Source organism: Delphinus delphis, chromosome 12, assembly GCF_949987515.2.
Source record: "Delphinus delphis chromosome 12, mDelDel1.2, whole genome shotgun sequence".
Classification (NCBI taxonomy): domain Eukaryota; kingdom Metazoa; phylum Chordata; class Mammalia; order Artiodactyla; family Delphinidae; genus Delphinus; species Delphinus delphis.
This window is the reverse complement of record NC_082694.2, coordinates 29,908,816-29,931,866: the sequence shown is the minus strand read 5'-3', so window position 1 is coordinate 29,931,866 and position 23,051 is coordinate 29,908,816. Positions and strand designations below refer to the sequence as shown.

At 51.8% G+C, this 23,051-nt stretch overlaps 1 protein-coding gene across 9 annotated transcripts in view; it reads left to right on the top strand.

Moving 5' to 3' along the window:
- The first annotated feature begins 8,352 nt into the window (after positions 1-8,352).
- DYSF (dysferlin) overlaps positions 8,353-23,051 on the top strand; it is a 221,972-nt gene continuing 207,273 nt past the window's right edge. For 5 of the 9 annotated variants that reach the window (XM_060026401.1, XM_060026399.1, XM_060026397.1 and 2 more), the window contains exon 1: positions 8,353-8,510. In XM_060026401.1, coding sequence (XP_059882384.1) covers positions 8,423-8,510 — 88 coding nt within the window. In that variant the 5' untranslated portion in view covers positions 8,353-8,422. Of the gene's footprint in view, positions 8,511-19,590; positions 19,682-23,051 lie in introns of those variants that run through there. The other 4 variants (XM_060026400.1, XM_060026398.1, XM_060026396.1 and 1 more) reach the window with 1 other exon arrangement.

The following is a 23,051-nucleotide window of genomic DNA, read 5'->3' as shown; positions in this document are numbered from 1 at the left end:
CCTCAATGGACTGGATGATACCCACCTGCACTGGTGAGGGTGATCTTTACTTAGCCTACCGATTCAAATGCTAATCTCTTGCAGAAACAACCTCACAGACACCCAGAAATAATGTTTTACCAGCTATCTGGGCATCTCTTAGCCCAGTCAAGTTGACACACAACAGTTAATCATCACAAGCACTTGTCCCATGAGGTAGATGTTCCTATAGTATCCATTTTACAGACAAGGAAACCAAGGTGTCAGGAAAGTAGGCTATCATGCCCAAGGCTATACAGCTAGAAGGTGAAGAGTGAAGGTTTGAATCCAGGTAGTCTGACTCCAGAGACATCCCTTTACACTGGTGCCATTGTCCTTTTCTTGTCCTACTGGTTTTACAGTTTTTAGCTGAATATTATCTCCCTCACCTTCTCTCCCTCCCCCAAATGCTCTCTTTTGCCACTTCAAGCCGATCTCCAGACAAACATAGTCTTCTCAGTCCTTGTGAAATGTACACCCTCTGGATTCAAGAGTGCATTCACCTGGCGTTTAAGGTTAGGATCCAAAGAGCCAAAGCCTGTGCTTTGACACTACCTGGGTCAGTGTTTCCTGGTCTTTGGTCCATATAAGAATAACTGGGGAGTTTTTAAAAGCCAGATTCCTGGGCCTTTTGCAGAGATTTTGATTCAGTAGGCCTAGGAGTACAGAGGAACCCAGGTGTCTCCGTTTTTTACAAGAAGCTTCCAATGCAGGAAACCCTCAGATGGAGCACACTTTAAGAAATGCTGATGGGTCAAATATTCGCTTCTCTCGGTGTCCTTCCTTTTCCAAAGTCTCAGCCTTCAGGCAAGGAAGACACGCTGAAAATGCCCACAGTTTGTTGCCCTCTTAAGTCCTGGAACTATTCTTTAGGCCTTTCCTGGTGGTGTCTCCCCAGATAGCCACAGGAGTCCTTTGGTGTGTAAGCTTCAGCAAGCTCTCTGGCTCAGCTCCGCCCAGAGATGCACAGGAGCCCTTCACACTTGTTCCTCCTCATAGGTATCAACTCAGCCTAGGCCCTTATTCTGTGCCTCAGCAGGGAGCCATCCAGCACCACCATCTGCCTCTTCCCCCTGCTGGGGCCTGGAACAGGTTTCCTCACATTTGCTAAGATTGCTGCATCCTGGGATGTCGTAGTCTCTTCCAGAAGATGAGATAGCCTCACTTTGGAAAAAGTTTAATTCCTGTTCTTTTCCTCCATCACCTTAGTTTGGATCTTCTCAGAAGTGCACTCGCGCTCTCTCCCCTCCTCCAATGCCCCGCCCCATCTGTGTGTGTGTGTGTGTGTGTGTGTGTGTGTTTCTCTCATCCTCTCTAGAGACTCCTCATCCTTTGGAATTGATGTGAAAGGAGGACCGTGCTTACAGACTGACCTGCTCCCATTAGTCCCAAGGCCATGCTCCCTGCACTTCAGCAGATGGGCTGCTCCCACCCCCTGCTCAGGATGGGGCTTTCAGGGGGCATTTCAGACCACAGGAGCTCCACCCCTCCATTCTGAACACACTCCTTTTCCGTATATCAGCCATGCCTGGATGGATAAAAATAGTCTCTATTTATTGGGTGTTTACTAAGTGTTTATCATGGTAGATTCTCAGGAAGGTCCCTTTCATGGAAAATTGAAACCTTCTGACATTACCATAAGTTTTTCTCCTCAGCGTAAGCAGATGAGATGACCAGAGTGTGAACAGGATCTGTGGCTCTTAGCAAGCGTGGCGGAGATCTGTGTGGCTGAGAAGGTGGAAGTCATTCAGTGTTTACAGATTCTCTCTTCTGTTAAAATCTGTTGCTGCTTTTCTTCTTTCTTTCTGTTTTCTATTGGAAAACAGACTTTTTTAAAATCTGTTGCAGAAAGAAGACTTTCTTTCTGTTTTCTATTGGAAAATGGTATCAGACTTGTCGCTTGGTGTCTCAGTGAGGCTGGAGAGCTGACTCTCCTTTTCTACCCTGAAACAACAAGCAGTAAAAGTGGTCTGAACACCAGCTCTTTTCAATAATGGTCTGGCTGCCGTTGTCAGAGGTTTGGTGCATTAGTTTCCTATGGCTGCTCTAACCAATTGTTACAGTTGTGGTGGTTAAAACAACAAAATGTATTCTTTCACAGTTGTGGAGGCCGGAAGTCCAAGCTCAAGGTGTCAGCAGGGCCATGCTCCTTCCGGAGGCTTTGGGGGAAAATCTGTTCTTATCTCTTGTAGCTTCTGGTGACTGCCTGGCATTCCTTGACTTGTGGCCCCATCACTCCAATCTCTGCCTCCATCTTCACATCACCTTCTCTGTGTGCACCTGCCCTTCTCCTGCTGCCTCTTTCTTATAAGGATACACGTGATTGCATTTAGGGCCCACTGGGATAATCCAGGATAAACTCCCCCTCTCAAGATCCTTAACTTGGGCTTCCCTGGTGGCGCAGTGGTTGAGAGTCCGCCTGCCGATGCAGGGGACACGGGTTCGTGCCCCGGTCCGGGAAGATCCCACATGCCGCGGAGCGGCTGGGCCCGTGAGCCATGGCCACTGAGCCTGCGCGTCCGGAGCCTGTGCTTCTCAATGGGAGAGGCCACAGCAGTGAGAGACTCGCATACAGCAAAAAAAAAAAAAAAAAAAAAAAAAGATCCTTAACTTGATCACATGTTTTGCCATGTAAAGTAATATTCACAGGTCCTGGAGATTAGGAAATGAATATATCTCTGTGGAGGCACTTTTCTGACTTGGCTGTGGAAAGTAGGCACCCTCTGTTGTTAGCCCCCAAAGATCGAGCAAGGCGAGGCCACCCCTTGGCCCTGGACAGTCCAATCAATTGATGAATCTCACCTTCAGCAGAGGGCAGGAACAGAGTGGACATCTCTGCATTTGATAGGAAATAAAAGATAAATAAAATATTTTGAGCAGCCTCTGTATCCTGATATGTTGTAATTGCTTAACCTGCTGTGATAAAAAAAAAAAAAAAAAAATCCTTATCCAGGCCAGAAAAGGGAGGCACCCTTGATTTTGGAAAACCTTAAAATAGTGTTTTACATTACATGCATTTTATTCTCATTTTATCCTCACTGCAAACTGTGATTGTAGTCATCTTACAGATGAGGAAACTAAGGCTCATAGATAATAACTCTATCAATAGTCATATGGTAACTGGGAGCTAACACTCTTACCATCCCCACTTTCTGTTCCCGGTACACCTGACCCACTGGCTTCCTCTGCCCAGAACACAGAGCATGTGGTCCCAGAAGACCTGAGCTCATAGAACCAAAAATAGGTTGACCTTGAAGATTCAAATAAGTTTTCCTTAAATTGCCTAAGCTGGGAAGGGTTCTACTTATTTACTTTCTTTCCCAGAGGAGAAACCAAACTGTACCATCTTATGGAAAACCCAAACGAACTTTTTGGCCAACCCAATACAAGAAGATGTATAAATTCTGCATGTCAGCCAGGCTATCTATGGAGTAGAATTCATCTTTAGAGACTTCCTGAGCTGAAGCTGACTGACTGCCTATTTAGTACCTTCAGCTAGAGATCCTGACTTTGACATGGTTATGGTCTATGAGGGTCATCATGTATCATTGTTCAGGGCACTACCTGTGCAACTGTACATGGCAGCCCAGTTGGTTATTCTCTCATCCCAAATAAGGGATGGACCCCAGCCCACAAATATCCCCCTGACAACAACACACACCCGTAGACCTTACTTTACCCTCTGAGGACTTTTTCCCGGTTACATCAAAGCTCTAAGTACTGTTAAGACTCCGTGCTTCCACTGCAGGAGGGCATGGGTTGAATCCCTGGTCAGGGAACTAAGATCCCACATGCCACCCCGTGTGGCCAAAAAAAAAAAAAAAAAACTCCTAAGTCCTCACATTCTCCACTCCTCCACTTCTTTGCTTCTTTCCTGGTCTGATTCCAACCAGAGTTCCAAAGCAGAGAGGATAGGCAGAAACATGAGACACTAGTGGTGCTTAATATACCTTGAAAGTCATAGCCAAGGATCTTTTATAGCAAGAAACAGAATTATGCTTCAGGGACTTCTCTTGTGGCACAGTGGATAGGAGTCCTCCTGCAAACACGGGGGACATGGGTTCGATCACTGGTCCAGGACAATCCCACATGCCGCGGAGCAACTAAGCCCGTGCGCCACAACTACTGAGCCTGCGCTCTGGAGCCCGCGAGCCACAACTACTGAGCCCGCGTGCCTAGAGCCTGTGCTCCGCAACAAGAGAAGCCACTGTAATGAGAAGCCTGTGCACCACAACGAAGAGTAGCCCCCGCTCGCCACAACTAGAGAAAGCTGGCGTGCAGCAACGAAGACCCAACACAGCCAAAAATAAATAAAAATTAAATCTTAAAAAAAGAAAAAAAAAAGAATTATGCTTCAAATTACCCTAATCAAGATGTGGAGGGATTCATTATAAAGACACTAGATACAGTTGGATTCTTGGCTACTAGCAATAGCAACCAAACCTGGGCATCCGAATCAAGAGAGTTACAGGGGAGCTTTGGGGGCTCACAAAATGTAGGGAAGTTGGCAGTCTTGGCTTGGGAAAGAAAGAGAACTCAGGGCAGCAGGAGTCACGGCTGTGATCCTTTGTCCTACAGCAGGAGAAGGCTGGTCATTTGCTGTCACTGCAGCTGCCGTGTCTGACTTCCTGAAGCTCCTAAGGACTTACTTCCAGTCCTGGGAGAGAGTGTCCATCTGGCTGAGCCTGGGCCACACTGCACAGTGACGGGGAGCGAGAGGCCCTGGCTCTGAAGTTTCTAGAGAGGAAGGCACTTCTGCTCCCTGGGAACACTTACGAGGAGTGGTGAGAGGGTGTTTTAGGAAGGAGAGGTTGAAAGCTGGGAGCCAGAAACGACGAATATTCACCTCCAAGGCCATCTCAGAATTCATGGGCAGAAAGACTCATGAGGGATGGGATCCAGAAACAACTAGAAGGGTCTCTTTCTCTCTGTTCCCTCCCCCCTCCCCCATCATCTCTTTTTCTCTGACTGCAGAACTTTCTCCACTTCTCCCTGCATGGAGCTCTTTCTGAGGCTCCGTTTTATTCATCTGAGCTCCAGCCACACACAGAAGCTAGCATCTCAGTTCCAGTTCCAAATTCTTGGGAAAGATCATCGAATTGCTTCCGCTTGAATCTGGTGTCTTTCCCTGTCTCCAGGGGGTTAGTCTCAGAGAACATGGTTCTTTTAAATAGAGAAGACACCCCAAACATGTTCTATATATTGAGGAATAAAGTTGGGGGGCATTCCCATTAGGGGTTCACATCTGTACAGATGTGGCTATGCATAAAAAGTTTGAAGAGGACTTGCTGCATGAATAAACAGTGTAGAGAAGTTGCAAAGGGGATGTTTAACCTATAAAGAAAACTGATTCTTGTCAAATCACTTGAGTCACATTGTATTTGCAAGCAGCTAAGTGTTTCGTGGATCCAATTTTAGCTCTGCCTTACAGCAGGTTCATGTTACTTTATGCATTTGAATAGAGCCAAACTGTACTTCTTTAAAAATAGAACATAATTTGGACTTTCCCTAGATCAACAGGGCCTCTTGCCCTTCTTCTCAATGAAGTCAAGTTTTACTCCCTATTTGGTACCCTTCTCTAAAACTGGAACCTGGCAAACTCCTGCCACATACGAGGCACCCTATAAACGTTGGTTGAATGAATGAATGAATGAATGAGCCAATGACTCCATCCAAAGGTTATTTCTCCAGCAGCACATAAAGGCCAAGTTCAGCAGCAAGAAGCTTGATCTACTCCACCTGCTTACAGAACATCCCTCCCAGTTCCTCCCAGCTTTCCTTCATTCCATCTCCACTTTCATCACCTTGGGCCAAGTCACCACCATGTCTCACTTTGAGCCTCTGCTATAGCTTCTAACTGGCTTCTTCACCTCCACTCTGGCCCCTTGCACCCCCTTCCCCCCAAAGCAGCCAGAGATGCTGAAAAGTAAACCAGATCCTGTCATCCCTCTGGACCTGGCGGGCCCTAGGCAGCTTCCCACAGGCCCTGTGTGGTTCTCTTCAGCCTCGTCTCCTCCAACACTCCCTCCCCCTAATCTGCACTCCAGTCAGGATGTTCTTTCTTCCTGGACTCTTCCCAGGACCGTGACCCAGAGCATTTCCTTCCTTCTCTTAAGAAGCCTCTTGTCCTCTGCCCCAACCTCAGTCTTGCCCAGTAAACTCCTAACTGGCCTTCAGATCTCATCTCAAATTACCTCTCACTGTCCGGGGATGAGATGAGGGCTCCCTACTATCTGCTCTCACACACCACCACTTTCTATCCTTTATTGTACTTATTGTAATGGTGTAAGATTAGCTTGATTCCTCGATAAGCGTCAGTTTCCCCCACTGAAGTGGAAACTCTGTGAGGTCAAGGACTCTATTAATTTTCTCAGGCTGCCGTAACAAAATACCACAAACTGGGTGACTTAAACGACAGAAATTGGTTTTCTCATAGTTCTGGAGGCTAGAAGTCCAAGGTCAACCTGTCAGTCAGCAGGTCTTGTTTCTGCTGAGACCTCTCTCCTGGGCTTGCAGACGGCCCCCTCCTTGTGGTGTCCTTGCATGGTCTTTCCTCCGTGTGCATGCTTCCCCGGTGTCTCTTCATGTATCCAAATTTCCTCTTCTTACAAGAACCTGTCAGGTTGTATTAGATTAGAGCCTACTCTGACAGTCTCATTTTAACTTAATGACCTTCTTAACTGGGGTTAGTGCTTCAATGTACAGATTTTGGGAGAACACAATTCAGCCCATAACAGGGACCATGTCACTTATGTTCACTGTTGTGTCCCTGTCACCCAGGACAGTGCTTGGCATGTTGTAGGGCTCCATACATACCTGTTAAATGAATGATTAAATTTAAGCCCCCTCATTTTACTTTTCCCCCAACCACGTATGGTGCTAGAGGCAAAGAAGAGGCACAGATTGCAGCCGGAGAACTATAAGTGACCACACTGTCTGCTATTCTGATCTTAAAATCACAGACCTTTGGGGGAGTGTTGCTACCTCCCGGTACCTTCATATAAGGCAAAGCGAGCCCCCTGTCAGCAGCTGACCCTTCCTGCGCTGGGAGTGTGTGCTACCCCCATGGGCTGCTGGGGGAGAAGTTTTGCTGACAGCTGACAAGTTTTGCTGACAGCACACCCACACCCATCCAAGTGGCCCACTTTAGAAGGTGAGTCACCCATCTGCTGGGAGTGGGTCCACACAGCTCCCGGAAAGCAGTTTAGCAACAGGTACTAGGGCCTAAAAAAAAGGCATGTCCTGTGCCCTTATAATTCCAAAGCTAGGAATCCCATCTGAGGAACAAGCAGAGGGGGGCTCAAGATGGGTTTATATCCCAGTTTTTATATAAAAAACGATTTCTCACTACTCTGATGATAAGAAACTGGGAAGAGCCTCAGTGTGCAGCAGTGGGAGAAAGCTTTGGAATTTAAGACATTCATATGATAGAAAATTACGTAGCTCTTGAAAAAAATTGTTTATAAAGAATTTTTAATGATGCAAGAAAATGGTACATGAAAAAGCAGGACACGGAACTGCACAGACACTCTGATCTCAGGTGTACAATAAAGACCAATTTACGTGCATATATGCATGCAATTCACAGGAAAAAATCTGGGCTGGTAAATAAACAAATGTTAATACTGTATTTTTCAGACTCAGTGATTTCTTTCTTTTATGATTTTGTGTTAAAAGTGGCATGTGTTGTTTTTATAACCAGAGAAGAGCGGTACAAAGTTTTTAAGGCAGCCGGCGCTGCCCGTCAATGAAATTCCTCAGCTCTGGTCTTCTCTCGCGAAAGCGCCGGCCCCGCGCCTGCTCCCCAGCGCGTCCCCGGGGCGGTCCGGCCGGCTGGCTCCGAGGGGGAGTGCTGGAATCCCTGCGGCGGGAGGAGGCGACGGGCTCGGCGTTGCGCACACTGCCGGAGGTGGAAGGTCAGGGGAGGGACAAAGCCCTTCTCCCGTGCAGGAGCGAGATGTGAACTGCGCTGGGCGCCCGGACCCCTGGTCCAGCCCTCAGCCCTCGCGGCCGCCGCCCAGTCCGCTGTTCCACCGCCAGGTGCAAAATGCCGTGTCATTGGGAGAGTCTGCGGCCGGAGCATTGAATTACAGCTTAGCCGAGCCCGGGTAGGGCGGCGGGGGTGGAAGGTGAGCAGAAGCCCCTGTTCTCCTCGGAGCACCCGCTGACAAGCGGGCTGAGCGCAGCCGGGGAGCGGACCGAGTGGAGCCCACTGAAGCAGCCCGGGACTGGCCTGTTCCTCTTTAAGAGCCGCTGCTCTGAGCCGGGAGCCAGTGATCCAAGCCGTTCTCCCTCCGCCAGCTCTCTCCAGTGAGGGAACCCACGAGCTGCGCCTCGACCGTCCCCGACCTTCCCCAGCCCTCTCCGCGCCCTGGGCGCACTGGGCCCTGACTCCCCGCCAGTCATGCTGAGGGTCTTCATCCTCTACGCCGAGAACGTCCACACCCCGGACTCCGACATCAGCGATGCCTACTGCTCTGCGGTGTTTGCAGGTAGGAGGGGCCCGCGATCCCTCCCGGGAGGGGAGGATGGGGTCGGAGAGGAGACGCCGCGGCTCTCCATCCCGGAGAGCACTGGGACGTGAGAGGCCAGACTCCTCGCCCAGACCAGATTGACTTTGAGTGTTGCAAAAACACACACCCTCGGAGAGAGGCGACTCAGAGGGAAATTGAGGCAAGAGGGAGAGGTGGCTGAGCGGCCTGGAAGCTGAGCCCGGGTTGGGGCTAAGAGGGGCCTGGAAGACGGGGTCAGCATCTTTCCTCGCACTCTCAGGATCTCTTAAAAGAGGCCTTTCCAGGTTGTGTGCCGCAAAGCGTTTTACTGCAGGGCTCCCCGCCTCTCCCCGGAAGACTGGTGCCTGGACTATTTGTAATCCAGCTCTTCCCGCCTCCCGCCCCCCACCCCCTCCCCGCGCCCCGGCCCGGGCCTGGCGGCTCTCCTCGGCCTTCGCTCTCTATTACAGGCTGGGCCGGCAGGCAGGCGGCCACTGGGGGCAGAGGCATCGCCCATCGGTCCAGGGATCCTACCCTTGCTTTGGGCACAGGATGCGGGAAATTTAGCATGTTGGGGGTGGTAGCTCCATCATCAGATTGAGGCTACCTTGAGCAGGGGAGCCTGCTCCCCTCTCAGATTGAGACCTCCCACAGGAAGGTCTTTTCATGGTGATGAACGGCCTACTCCAGGAGGTGACGGCAGGGCCCTGTCTGCTTCTCTGCGATGCCCCTCTGGGTGGAGCCAGAGCTGGGGCCTACACAGCTGGGTCTGTGGGTTTGGAGCCATACTGAGGGAGAAGGACCAGAGGGCAGGAGTGTGGGAGCCCAGCTCCCCACCCACCCTGTGGGTTCACTCTCAGCCTCTGTTAGTTACCTGTCATGCCCTTTCTACCCCGGAGATCTGGCTACATCCCAGGCCTCTGGCAATCATAACATCGGCTGGTCCCTGGCCATCCAGCAGACATTCCCTTTCAGTTTCACAAGCTCCTGGATCTACCTGTTCCCAGACGCCCCTGTGCCCATGTGTTCCTGGACACATGCACACCTGAAGTGCATGTGACACCTGCAAGTTCCAAGGAGTAGAAACTCACAGAACGCAGGCATGTGTCCATAGCAATGTGCGTGCGCACACACACACACACACACACACACACACATTCCTGGGTGTGCGATTTTGGGTTTCTCGAGGAGGAGTCGCTGAATGGGCCCTTGGCCTGGAAAGAAGTGTGCCCCAAAGGGGGTAGAAGGAGCAGGAGGTGACACGCCAGCTGTGCTCTTTTCCTAACGCGTTGCTTTGACCTGTTCTGACCAGTTTCCCACAGTTGCCTTCAGAAATTAGCTTTATCAAGGTTTCCAGGAGGAGAACGAGGGCACCAATCGGGGGCCTCCACGCTTCCTCTGAAACCTTGGCTCTGGGCAGGCCAGGCCAGTGGTTCATCTGCATGGCCTGGACTAGCAGCCTGGCTGAGGGCCCTGGGCTGAGAGCTGCAGACCTCCAGGGAGCACCATTCACTCTGTAAATAGCCCCCTGGCTGAGGGGAGGAAGGATACATTGCTGCCGGAGGGAAAACAGGCACCTTGTGCTTTAAGCAGCCACTCCCACCCCAGCACCCCTCGCCTGGCACAGGGCCCCCTGAGGGCTGAGCACCCTCTGGAGCTGTCCAGTGCACAAATGAAATGCAAGAAGGGTCACCTTGGAGCCCCTGCCTCTGTTCTCAGGGGTCTTGTCTCCTCTGGCGTCCACTCAGACTGAACCAGATTTTCCCCCACCTTCTCTGACCACACCCCCAGCTCCCAACACCTCCCTGCAGGACAACACACTTGACTCAGCCTTCATGGAGCCCCTACCCAGACCAAGCTCAGAACCCTAGTAAGAGAAAGGAAAGAACGAATAATGAATAATGAAAGGGGAAGCACTTTCTCACCCCGGAAGTGCTTTACCTAGAGGAAATCCTATTGGTGTGGCTCCTCTCCTGTCGTCATGGAGCAAGTGCCCCATCCTGCATCCTCGCCCTGACTGAGCCCTTCCCCACATTTGTCTGTCTGCTGTCAGTCTGCAGTCCTCCCCTTGGCCTGCAGCCTGGCTCCTCTGGGTGGGCTCCCCCTTCCCTGGCGATGAACGAGGTACACTGTCTGTGCTGACTGAGAGGGTCCCCAGCCTTCGCAGGGGGCCTTCTGGATCCCCCCCACTCCCAGCCATCACAGTCACTGCCAAGCAGTCATGGGGAGCGCAGGCCCTCCCTCCCCCACCCTTGGCCACAGTCCACCTCCTGCGTGTTGGCCAAGCTCCTCACTCATGTCCAAATTTGGCCTCCCTGCGGCATTTGGGCCTGCTCACCCTCCTTATCCCGACCGGGGCCAGGTTGGTGAATGATTATGCAGAAGGCTCTGTCTCAGGGACACACTCCTCAGAGCAGAACACCCTTCTGGGAAGGCTTCCCGCACCAGCTGGCCTGGACCTGGCTTTCCCAGACCTTCTGCTTTTAGGGCCCATAGACCTCCTCCTTTGGTTACCTATTTGTAATATCTCATAATTTCACACGTGCCTCCGCCCATGCATAAATCCATTTCCTGCTCACGGTAGCTTTGTAAGGCCAGTGGGCAGGGATATCATCCCCTTTTACAGATGAGCAGATAGGCCCAGAGAAGTGCAGGGGCCTGACCAAGGTCACACAGTGGCCAAAGCACCCCTCCCACCCCCATCATCACGCCCTCTGTTGTTCTCAGCGTCCATGCTCATGAATAAGAAAGTGCTTTGGAATGCATACCATGCACTGCCCACACATGAGGCAGCCTGGGCCTGAGCCAGAACAGGGGAGGGCTGTGTGGGGGGTACCCAGCATGGGCTGAGTCAGAGTCGGGGGGAGTGCAAGGCTGCAGGGAGGGCAGTGTATGACAAATGACCCAGAGATGCAGGATTCCAATTTTGAAAAGTGTATTCATCGCAAGCAGAGAGAATGGTCATTCATTGACCACAATGTACCATTTTCAGATGCCGTTTCTTCAAAACCCCACAACGATCCTGTGAGATATATTTAACCGATACTGTGCTTACTAGGTGTAAGCGCTGTTCTAAATGGAGCTCACTTACTATGAGTTCTATCGTGTTCGAGTTGTAATCTGTACCAGGCCGTTGTATGTAGACGCTTCATCCTCCTAGCAACCATATATGGTAGCAACCATTATCACCCCCGTTCTACACTAGAAAGAGGTTCAGTCATACACTAGTAATTAGTGGAATCAGGATTCAGGCCCACACACTCTGGCTCCAGAACCCGTCTTTAACTGCTCTACCATTTCCCTCTGGTCTTAGCTCTGATTTATAAGAGACAAGCAGTAAAAGGTGGAGGGGCAGGACCCAGGTCTGGCTCACACCCCAGAGACCAGTCTCAGTCTGCACGTGGCCCCCTCACACCCTGCCTCATCTCACACATTGTCCCTGCTGCCACCCACTCTCGTTCGCCCTCAGGCCCTGACATCCCCACTCGCATTCTCTGGTCTGGAGGATGCTTTCTTATCTCAGAGGGGTCTCTGCCCCTCTGCATCACCCTCTCTGCATCTCATAGGACCAGTCACCGGTTGGCCCAGGATGCTCCCTCTGGGCAGTACTCTTGTGCTAGGCCATCTCAAGGCCTCTGTTAGGCCTGTGATGGCTGTTCAGGGACTGATAAGCTAAGGCTAGGGGCATGCATCATGTAGCACTGATGTGGGCAGCCTGCAGTGGTTGTGGCAGGCACTTGGGGGCCTCTGGAAAAGGGGCACTGTAAGCATAGGCCCCAAGCTTAGCCAATCCAGTGGGGTGGAGGGGCTCAGGGGTGCAGATAGCTGGCAGCCTTGGTCACATTCCAGTGGGATGAGACCATGGAACAAGAATGAAAGGACGGTAGCTGAGAGTGTTGGCTGTGGACCCAGACTGCCTGGGACCTTGGATTTGGAATCCCAGCACTGTCATTTTCCAGCTGTGTGTCTTTGGACAAGTTACTTAACCTCTCTGTGTCTCAGTTTCTCATCTATAAAGTGTTGATAATAATAGTACCTGCTTTGGAGGGATGATTCTGAAGCGTTTATGTGTTAATACACATAATACACTTTGAATAGTGCCTGGCACTTAAATACATGTTAACTATTTTACTATTATTATATATGTTTATATATATATTTATTATAATTATTATTATGGTTAACATGTATTGTACATGTACTAAGAAATCACTGCACACATCCAGAAAGCCTTTCACTATCTTTTTTGCCTGGTCCGGCCTATCACCAGCTCTGTTGGTTCATCTACTGTCCTACCAGACTGGGCACAATGTGCTGAGGAGTGAGTGGCCATCCCCTCGGCCCCAAGGGACCCTGGTCCTGTCTCCTCTGGCTGCTTCCCCCGCACCCCCCGGAGCAGTCGCTTCTGAGGCCAAGACATATGTCCACTTGCCTGCCGGCTGGCTGTGACCCTCACCATTGGGCTAGATCTTTCTTGGAAAAGTGACTCCCTGAGCCCACAAACCTTCTCAGTCCCTCTCCCCAGGCCAAAATCTGTTTCTTTCTTTTCTTTTTTTTTTTTTTTACATCTTTATTGGAGTATAATTGCTTTACAATGGTGTGTTAGTTTCTGCTTTATAACAAAGTGAATCAGTTATACATAGACATATGTTCCCATATCTCTTCCCTCTTGCGTCTCCCTCCCTCCCACCCTCCCTATCCCACCCCTATTTCTTTCTTTACTTCCTGCACGCTGGTCTCTTTCCAGATTGGTTCATTAGGCTGAAGTGTTAGCAAGAAGAGCACTAACATCTATTGTGTACCTACTGTGCGCCAGGTAGGCACTGGCCTGGAAACTTTAGTGTTTGCTGTAATCCTCCTAACAGCTCTGTGAAGTAGCATTCTCTCGATTTCACAGAAGTGGAAACAGACTCTGAAAGGTCAAATCTCACGTCTTGGGACACATGGCTAGAAAAGGGTGCACTGGGATGGACGCAGGGCCATCTGATTGTTCCTGCTATGGGAGAGTTCTTCCCAGGCAGTCGGTCACATGACCATGGCCATAACCAGAATCACTGCTGTATGTGCAATCTACACCCCGACACCCCTGGTAGACACGTGACTGCCTCTCTAATCCCAGCTGGTCGGATTGGGATATCCTTGGGACACAAATTCTTCAATGAATGTGAGCGGGGAGGGCAGGAGGAGGCATCGGACCATCCTTACTCCTGTAAGTTTTTGGACTTTGGCAGATGTGCCCTGAGGAATCCTGTAAGCTCACATGCAGAGTGTTCGTCTCCAGGTTGGTGTTATTGGAAGCAGAGGGCAAGGTTTATTTGCTTCCTGGATACCCCATGTCAGGCCTTGGGAAAAAACAAGGCCCCAGACATTAGGAGAACTGAGCCAGAGGAGGCCAACTCCAAAAGCAAGAAGGGGCTCTCCTTGAAGTATCTCCCCCTTGACTGGCAGGGAGGAAGGACCCCATCTAGGTGACAGAAGAGGGTCACAAACCCACATGCCCATGGGAGCATGGCAGGTGGCGTAACTAAGGCCAGAGGGAGAAGCGCATGCATATTGGGTGAGTGGTAGCGAGTAGGGCGAGCCGAGATGCATGCTCCCGGCTGCAGGCGCCAGAGAGTCAGTGTTAGGCAGAAAATTAGGGATCGTGTGCCAGCTTCTCTGATTTTTCAAGGGATGCTATAAATCCAGATCTCCTTATGGTTAAAGTACAATTTTGTTATAAAACATTGTGTTGATCAAAGACAGCAGGTCTATGTGCTGGATGTGTCCCAGGGGACACCAGTGGCAGCATCTGATGGTGTTTTGTTTAATCTGGGAGACCTTGGTTCTTGGACTCTCCAGGGAACAGGCAGCCAGTCTCCTCTCACTTGAGATTATCAGTCAGCACCTATCCATGACTACACCGATGGGGTAACAGGGGAGAGCCTTAGTCCCCTCCCCACCTTACCTCTTTTAGCTCTGAAATGTCTGTTGCGCTTAACATGAAATTGTAAGTAAAAACTGGGCTTGCTATGCAAATTCAGCTTCAAAGCAGGTCCCCTTGAGGCAGGAGATAGATGATCCCCAGGCTAAACGGCTGGAGTTTGTCCCCTGTGGACAGAGACTCCAAACAGCAGGAGGGAGGAAAAGCTAAGCCCTGCCCAGATAAGGGATAGAAGACCACATAGTCCTCATTCTCAGAAGTCAAGGAGACCTTCCCAACTACACACACACAGAAAAGCTCCTTGGAGGTCAAAAAGGGAGGGGGCGCCACCCCATAGTAAGTGATGTCAACCTACCCGTAGGCCTATTCTCTAGAATCCATCTTGGCTAAGAGATGCGCACACACACAGAGGAGGACGCTGAGATATACCAAATATGGACTCAGACCAGCAAAGCAAGATGACTGGCCAAAGGAAACCCAGAAGAAATGCCCCATAAAGGTCATTCAAACTACCACAACAGCGCGACTCTCTCTCTGAGCCCGCCCGTGTGTCTACCCACACGTACTCTTTTTCCTCCTAATAAACACTTTACTTGTTTCACTACTCTCCGTTTCTTTGTGGAAATTCATTTTCTTGTCACTGGCCACCGGTCTAGTGGCTAGGATTCAGTGCTCTCACTGCCGTGGCCTGACTTCAATCTCTGGCCGGGAGCTGAAATCCTGCTTCAAGCCGCTGCAGGCCGAGGACACCCGAGACCACCCTTACCCACTTGCTACCCAACAGTGGCTCCTAAGCTGGCCTTGTCCCCTTTGCAGTGGGGCTGGAGTTTTCTGGGATGCCGAGGAGCCGCCCTTACCTGGGGCCTTAGGTAGGATGCAGACCTGGCTGTTGGCTAGCGAGCCCTAACTGATGGTGGGGGGCACGATGGTCTCTCTCACTCACGTAATGGTTGATGCGTAGGCAGCCCAGGCTGGTAAAGTTCTGGCCCGCAGGGCTGTCCAGGCCCCCGGATCCCTTCTGTCTTGTTTCTCTGCTATCCCCCGTGGTCCCTTTGACAACATGGTTGGTGTGGTGGATACTGTACTTGGCTCTCCAGTGTCCCTTCCACACCATGATGAGGCTAAGCCAGTGGTTCTCAAAGAGGATAGTACTGTCCCCTTGGGGGAATTTCGGATATGATGATTTGGGATATGTTTTCACTGCAGCCTGGGCAGGACACACATAGCCCTCCTGCTCATATCGCATCGGTCATCACCTGGTTTCCTGGCCACATCTAGCTCTGAGGGAGTTCTGGGAAATGTAGTCTATTTATGTGGGTGACCATGCTTCCAGGTCAATCTCCTTGGAACATTTCTATGGCAGGAGGGGAGAACATCTTTTTTTTTTTTTTTTTTTTTTTTTTTTTTTTGCGGTACATGGGCCTCTCACTGTTGTGGCCTCTCCCGTTGCGGAGCACAGGCTCCGGACGCGCAGGCTCAGCGGCCATGGCTCACAGGCCCAGCCGCTCCGCGGCATGTGGGTTCTTCCCAGACCGGTGCACGAATCCGCGTCCCCTGCATCGGCAGGCGGACTCTCAACCACTGCGCCACCAGGGAAGCCCCGGGAGAACATCTTTGAGGGGGCCAAGTTGAGGTCTCAGCACACTGTCCGCAAGAGCTGCATTCCTGTTGCAAGTCCCCTTGGGAGGAAGCCCCCTTGAGCGCCAGGCCCCAGGATGACATCTCCAAGGGAAGAGTCAGCCATCCTATCAGGAAGAAGTGAAGGGCAGCCAGGCTGGGAAGTTGGAAGTTGGGATGGGAAAAGAGGCCTCAGGAAGTGTCCAGGGCTCAGGCCACCAGCTGCTGCTTTTCTGATGTACTGAGCAGGAGTGTGGAGACCCTGTTCCTCAGACATAAGCCAAGTGTTTGCAAAAGTCCCTTGGAATATTCCTCTGGAAATATTAGATATGCCCCTACAGATTTCCTGTGCCCCCTCTGACCGATTAGAGCAGGGCTAGGGGGCAAGGTGTGGTGTGCTGGGGAAGGCAGCAAAGTCAGGAATTATTGTGATGGTAAAAACTATCCTGGATCATCAGATCCAAAATTCCCCCTAGGGGGCAGTACTACCCTCTTTGAGAACAGCACACTTCACATCACAGGGTGGAAGGGACACTGGGGAGCCAAGTACAATGTCCATCACACCAACCCCAGGCCAGCCCTTCTATCCACCGGGAACACCTGGCTGCCTGAGACAGACTGGGGCTCTCCCCTCATCGACCGACTCCACCATCTAGCTAGACACCAAACCAGCACTTAAACAAATAGTTACTGCTTCCAGTTGGGACAAGCGCTAAGAAGGAAAAGCGCTGCTGTGCAGTTGTTTGCCAGAGGACCCAGCCTAGACCAGGAGGTCAGAGGCTTCCCACGGAAGTGATGAAGCCTGAAGAGTGAGTGGGGGTGGCCCTTTAAGAGAGGGGGGAAGGCAGTTGCAGGTGGAGGTGACAGCAGAGCTTGGAGGGAGTTTGGAGGGAGCTCAGCATGTTCCAGAAACTGAGAAGTGAGGGGCTGAGGGGTCTTACCTTGTATGCAGAGGAAAGGGAGCCGGGCTTTATTCCAAGAGCATGGCAGGCCTTGGAGGGATTTTACGAGGGGAAAGACATGATTATATTTAAGATCACTTGGCTCCTGTGTGGATAATGGACCAGAGGTGACCAGCTAAGAGGCAGCCCAGGCAGGAGAGGGTGGTGGTGGAAATGCCTTGGTGGAAGTATTTGGATGCTGTGGGCACATAGATGGTACCAAAGTCAGTAAGGATGACTTAGGCTGCAAGTAAGTGAAATCCTACCTCAAAAAGACTTTAATAATAAACAGTCTTAAAGTGATTTTTTTTTTTTTGAGGTACGCGGGCCTCTCACTGTTGTGGCCTCTCCCGTTGCAGAGCACAGGCTCCAGATGCGCAGGCTCAGCGGCCATGGCTCACGGGCCCAGCCGCTCCGCGGCATGTGGGATCTTCCCGGACCGGGGCACAAACCCGTGTACCCCTGCATCGGCAGGTGGACTCTCAACCACTGTGCCACCAGGGAAGCCCTTAAAGTGGTTTTTATTCCCGATACAAGTCCTCTTGGGAGGAAGCCCTGTTAGTACCACGCCACAGTATGATCCAGAGACCAGGTGGACTCTGGGCATATACAGTGGACAGCTCCACAGTCACCCTGGACCCAGGCTGACTCCATTTTTCTCTCTGGTCTGCCATCCTTGGTGTCTGCTACATCTTAGAGCTGGCTGGCAATTTGATCTACATGCTTCCTTATTCTCACGAAGCAGGAGAGGAAGTTGGGCTTGTCCATTCACGGAGGATAAGTTATCCCTCCAGGAGAACAACTCGGGACATATGCCATCGCTGGACCAATAGCTATTGCCAGGAGATGGTCTCAGATAGGTCAGGATCTGGAGCTAGGGCTGGGGGTAGTACCCGAATAGTCGGGTTCTGCTGAGAGAGAGGAAGTTTGGATGTTGGAGAGGAAGTGAATGTCCAGCTCATCATAAGGGTTAGTGGGGTCACCCAGGGAGAGTGGTAGAGTCAGGAGGAAGAGGGCGCAAGCCAGCTAGAGAAGGTGCAGCCTTTAAGGTTGGGGAGAGGACAGCCCCAGACTTGTCATCGAGTGGATGAGGGGGTAGGATCTAGTGCCCAAGTGCCCAGCGGGGCTTAGGAGTACGAATGATTCGTTTATAACAGCAGGAGAAAGAGCAAAAGATTTGGGTGCAGAAGCTGACGGGAGTTAGGAGGCGGGGAGCCTGAGGAAGTTCTCTACTTTGCATATAAAAAGCAAACTGAGAGCGAGGATGGTGATGGGGTGTTGTGGGTTTGGGGAGAGAAAAGTATGAAATAGCTGTCTAGGAGAGAGGGAGATTGAAGAGGCTGTGGAGATGTAGTAGTTCCTTATCAGCACTCAGGATCCACCAGAGTCAGGGGTGGGAAATCACAGGTGAGACCAGCAGGCTAGCTGTGTTATTCTCCAACACCTTTAGTGCTTAGCGGGCTGGGGTGGAGTAGGCAGGGCTGGATTTCACCACGTTGCTGTTTAGCCACCTGAAAATGCTGGATCTTCAAAACAAGCGAAGAGAAAGAGAGCTGTGATCTTGTGCAGCAGAATGACGATAACTAGTCACTGAATTGAGGCTGAGTGAGGAAGCTAGTGAGGACCTGGGAGGTGGGAGGAGGGACAGTGCCTGTCGGGTGCTCGGTGCTGCATTGTAGGGGTATGGAGGTGAGAAGCCACCTGTGGCCAAGAAGTTCATCAGCTGGAAAGGAACCAGACGTAACACAGGAACGCACGCTAAAGGCTGTCACCACTCGAGGCTCACGCTCTAGGCAATTCCCCTCATGGTGAGGGCGAGGGGACCTAGAGATTGCTTTTGGGGATGTGGCAGGGTACCGAGTGGGCAGGATGCAGACCTCCGCCTCCGGAGGCGGGTGACCTCAGACTGCTCTGGAGAAGGCTCAGAGGCTCTTCGCGAGAGTTCGAGCGTCGGAGTCTCTCGGACCTCCGGGGCACCGAGGGCGGTCGAGGGGGAAGGTGGGCCGAGGCGAGCGGCGTGGGCGCCAGGGGCTCAGGGCGCAGCGCGCGTTTGGCCGCTCGGCCCTCTCCTCCTCTAGCGCTCGCAGCGCTTGCAGTTTCCCGCGGACACACTCTGGTCTCTGAAGCCGGGTTTCCCCCACCTCCCGCCTTCGCACCCAGTTGCCCCTGGGCGCTTCGGGCAGGAGAGCAGTGGAAACGAGGTCGGCCTTGGTGCGCTCGGGGCCCGGGCGCGCTGGCCGGGCGGGTAACCGGGACAGTGCGGGCTCCCGCTAGCAGGCGGGCGGGCGACGCTTCCCAGCTGCGTAGCCGAGCCGTGCGCCCCGCGTCAGCTGCGCTTCCATTCCTGGCGGGGGCGGGGACCCGCGGAGGGGACCAGCGCCCCCGCCGGCGCCAGGCTGACCCCTGGCCCGCCCCGCCCTCCGCGGGCAGGGCGGATCCGGACCCGGGCCGGAGGGGAGGGTCCACCCAGTGGGTGTCCGGTGTCCTCGCCGCGGCCTCTCCCAGGCGCCGGGACTTCTCCCGCGGATGCGACAGCTCGCTCCCCTCTGGTGCGGCTGCCTCGGAGCCGAGAGCTTGCTCGGTGGGGGCCGGCCGAACCATGCTGAGCTGCCAGCTGGTGAGGGCCAGCAACCTCCCCAGTGTGAAGAAGGACCGGCGCAGCGACCCGGTCGCCAGCCTGACTTTCCGAGGTGAGAGCCCCGTGTCCGTGGCGCCCGTGCGCCCGCGCCACCGACTCTGCGCGCGCACCGCCGGGTCTGCCGCCCCGGCTCCGGCGCTAACTGTAGTCCAAGCCATAGTTTCCTCCTCGTCAGCAAGGACAGAAATCTCAGAGAAATTTCGGTCCTATCTTCTGCCGAGGGGACGAGGAGGATGCAACCGAGCACGATAAATGCCACAGTGTTCAGAAATTTTGGAAAACCGGAAGTGCCATAACAGGTCGACAGTTGACACTTTTCTAAGACCGAAGCCCAGAGGGAATAACGTGCGAGCCCTTAGCGGGCAGTGATGAGGGCGGGGTTGGAGGATGGGTGCGGAAGAGAGAGGAATAGGATCGCTTAAAAACTGGGTGTGGAGACCGTGAAAGTTGTGTCTTGATTTCATTCATTCATTCGTCCATCTTTCTTCAGCACTGGCCATATTGAATCGGCCGTGTCTCAGTTGGGAGGAAAAGGGATAGAATAGAGCGGATGTAGCCTTGATACAAAAAATTTTGAGAGTTCAAGGAAGTTTTTTAAATGCAAAGAGCCTAAACACCTGCCTGTGGTACTTAGACCAGAGAGGGTCTCTCTGTTTGGGGCAAACACCCCAAAGGACTCAAACCCCGCCCCCTTCTCACCAGGCACCCTTAACTCCCGCCTCAAGGCAGACATTCCCACGGGAGGAGGTATCTCAGGAGGGGAAAGGGAAGAGGAAGGATCTGTCAAAATTAAGAGAAGGAACAATGGCAGTGAGTCAGGACCCCGGTTCTGCAAAGAAAGATAATTAAGGAAAGGGAGAGGGTTTTCCTCTTACCACGAGGTGTATCCTGTGGTTTTGTGGAATTCAAAAACGTTTGCGGCGCAAAAGGTGGTCAAACGGAGAGGGACAAGTGGCTGGTGTTTTCAGGAGGTTAGAAAAAGGTGGGAACACCAAGGGGGCTCTTTAGCTCTGACCCACGATCGCCATCTTCTCCCCAAGCACCCCAAAATGATGATAACCATAGATGAAAGACACAGTTTGGCAAAGTGAGAACTAACTGTAGCTTTTATTCTTTGATGTGTGACCATTTACATTTTATTCCTCTTTTGAAAAGTGTGAGTCGAAACAGTTTAGAAAACTCTTCTGTTTTCATTAATTGGTGATATTCCTGGGTGCCTACTATGAAATGCAGCATCCAGACAAGGTCCCTAGTTCTCCCTTAGGTTCAGATTCTGCTTAAGCCATTCTTGTGTGGAAATGATGGGGCCAACACTGGCTGGGAAAGAAGCTCCCCAAGGACCCTGAGCCCAGGGCCCTTCATCAGCCTAGGTCTCTTAGATGCTTCGGACTTCTTTTGCATCTGTTCACCACTCTCTTTCCCTGGTTCTCTAACGGTTTTGTGGTAGCTACTAATCTCCCCATTCTGCAGACAAGGAAATGGAAACCTGGGGAAGTGTCCTGGTCATGGCAGGGAGTGCTTGGAGCGGGCAGTGCCCTTGAGTCCAAATCAATTGAGGTCCCTCTTGGCTGTTGCCCCAGCCCAGGTACCCCAAGCACATGCACCTGCTGTCCTCTCCCCATCTCTGCATTCCCCTCCCTTTATAATGCCTTACTATTTATTTGCACTGACAAGCTCCTAGCAAAACTGCAATATAATGGAATGTACCATCTCCAGCTGTTCAAAGTCTATTTAACTTTCAAAGCCCAGCTACAATGCCACCTTCTCCAGGAAGGCACCCAGGATTCCCCTGGCTATCATTAGTCTCTCCTCTCGTAATGCACAGCACCTTGTTAGGTCTGCTAGTGTACTTGCCCCAGCTGGGCTGTGCTCAGTACTTTGCTCCGTAATTAGGATCGCAGGACTCCTTGAGGGCAGCATCTCGTCCTATGCATCAGGATGCCTGGGGCTGAGAGCAAACTGGTGGTACTCTCTGGTGTGTGCCCTTTGTGGCCCAGTTACTCACCATCTTCCAGATGTGCCTGGGAGTCTCAACAGTCTGAGGCAATGGTTTTCATGTTTTACTGTGCCTGAGAATCTTCTGGCGATTGTGCTTGAAAGACAGATTCCTGGGTCCTATCCGTAGAGGTTCTGATGCAGCAGGTTTAAGTGACCTAAGAATTAGCATTTCCATACCTGATGCAGGCCATTTTGGAACCACGTCTTGAGAGAAATTGATGTGAGATGTGGTGAAAGGTGAAATTAATGTGACCTCCCCCACCTGACAGGGGTATTCATGCTGGACTTGGGGGCTGAGTTGATGCTTAGGGAAAGGGGCTGTTAGAATCAGACCCAGAATTTACAGATCATCTAGCTTGGGGTACTCAACCCCGGTTGCACATCAGAATTGCGTGGAGAGCTTTCAGAAAAAACACTGCCAAACTCCCGGTCCCTCCTCTCTTGAAGCAAAACTTCTGGGGTGAGGGGCCCAGATATAGGTGTTTCCAAAAAATCTCCAAATGTACAGAAAGCGCAGTCAGGGGTGAGAAGCCTTGTCGGAACACATCATGGCACAGAGGGGACTGGACTGCTTGCAGGGAAGTCTCCGCACTGTGTGCTGGGCTCCCACTCGGAGCGGAGCCCGAGGAGCATGGGCCTGGCCAGGCCCACTTGTCTCACAGTTGTTCCGGGCATTCCAGGCTCAGATGTAATTTCAGGACCTGCCTCCCAAAATAGACTATGAGCTCTGGGAGGCTGGACTCTGAGGGCCCTTTTCTGTGTTCCCTCTCTCAGGTCTTTAGGATAGAGGTTTTTAATGAATACTTATCATCCCTTTGTTCGTGTATTAATTATTTAGTTAGCGTGTCTAACTACCACGAGTACCTGGGCCACGGTGGAGATTTTTGACTGACCATCTGCGTGAATGGGCAGCTTCATTTCCTATAGCATTTAATGAGCTGGACTTCTCTTCTGCCCTGCCCATTTCCCACCCTCTAATGTCATGATTTACATCCCTTCATTCATGCATTTAGTTCATTGAACAAATATTTATTGAGCACCTACTACATGCTGGGTGCTGTTCGAGGGGCTGGGGATGCATCCAAGGACAAAACCAGATCCCTGTTCCCTTGGAGCTCAAACATCTTATTTCCTTGAAGTTTGGGTCTCCTGTGCCCCCACTTAGTGACTTTCTACCCTGCTTCCTCCAGGCTCACCAGCCAGAACCCGAGTCATTACTGCCCCTTCCCTTTCCCTCCTCCCATCAGTCCTCTCTTCCTCCCCGTGTCTCTCCAGTCGCTCTCTCTCCCTTCCCCCCTCTCCTCTCATCTATCTCCTGGGGAATCTTATAGAACCATCTGTAGGTGGGCCCACGTGACTTACCTGTACAGGGAAGGTGAGCTGCAAGGACACCGGACTCTCTGAATCTAGCTTTTTGAATATTA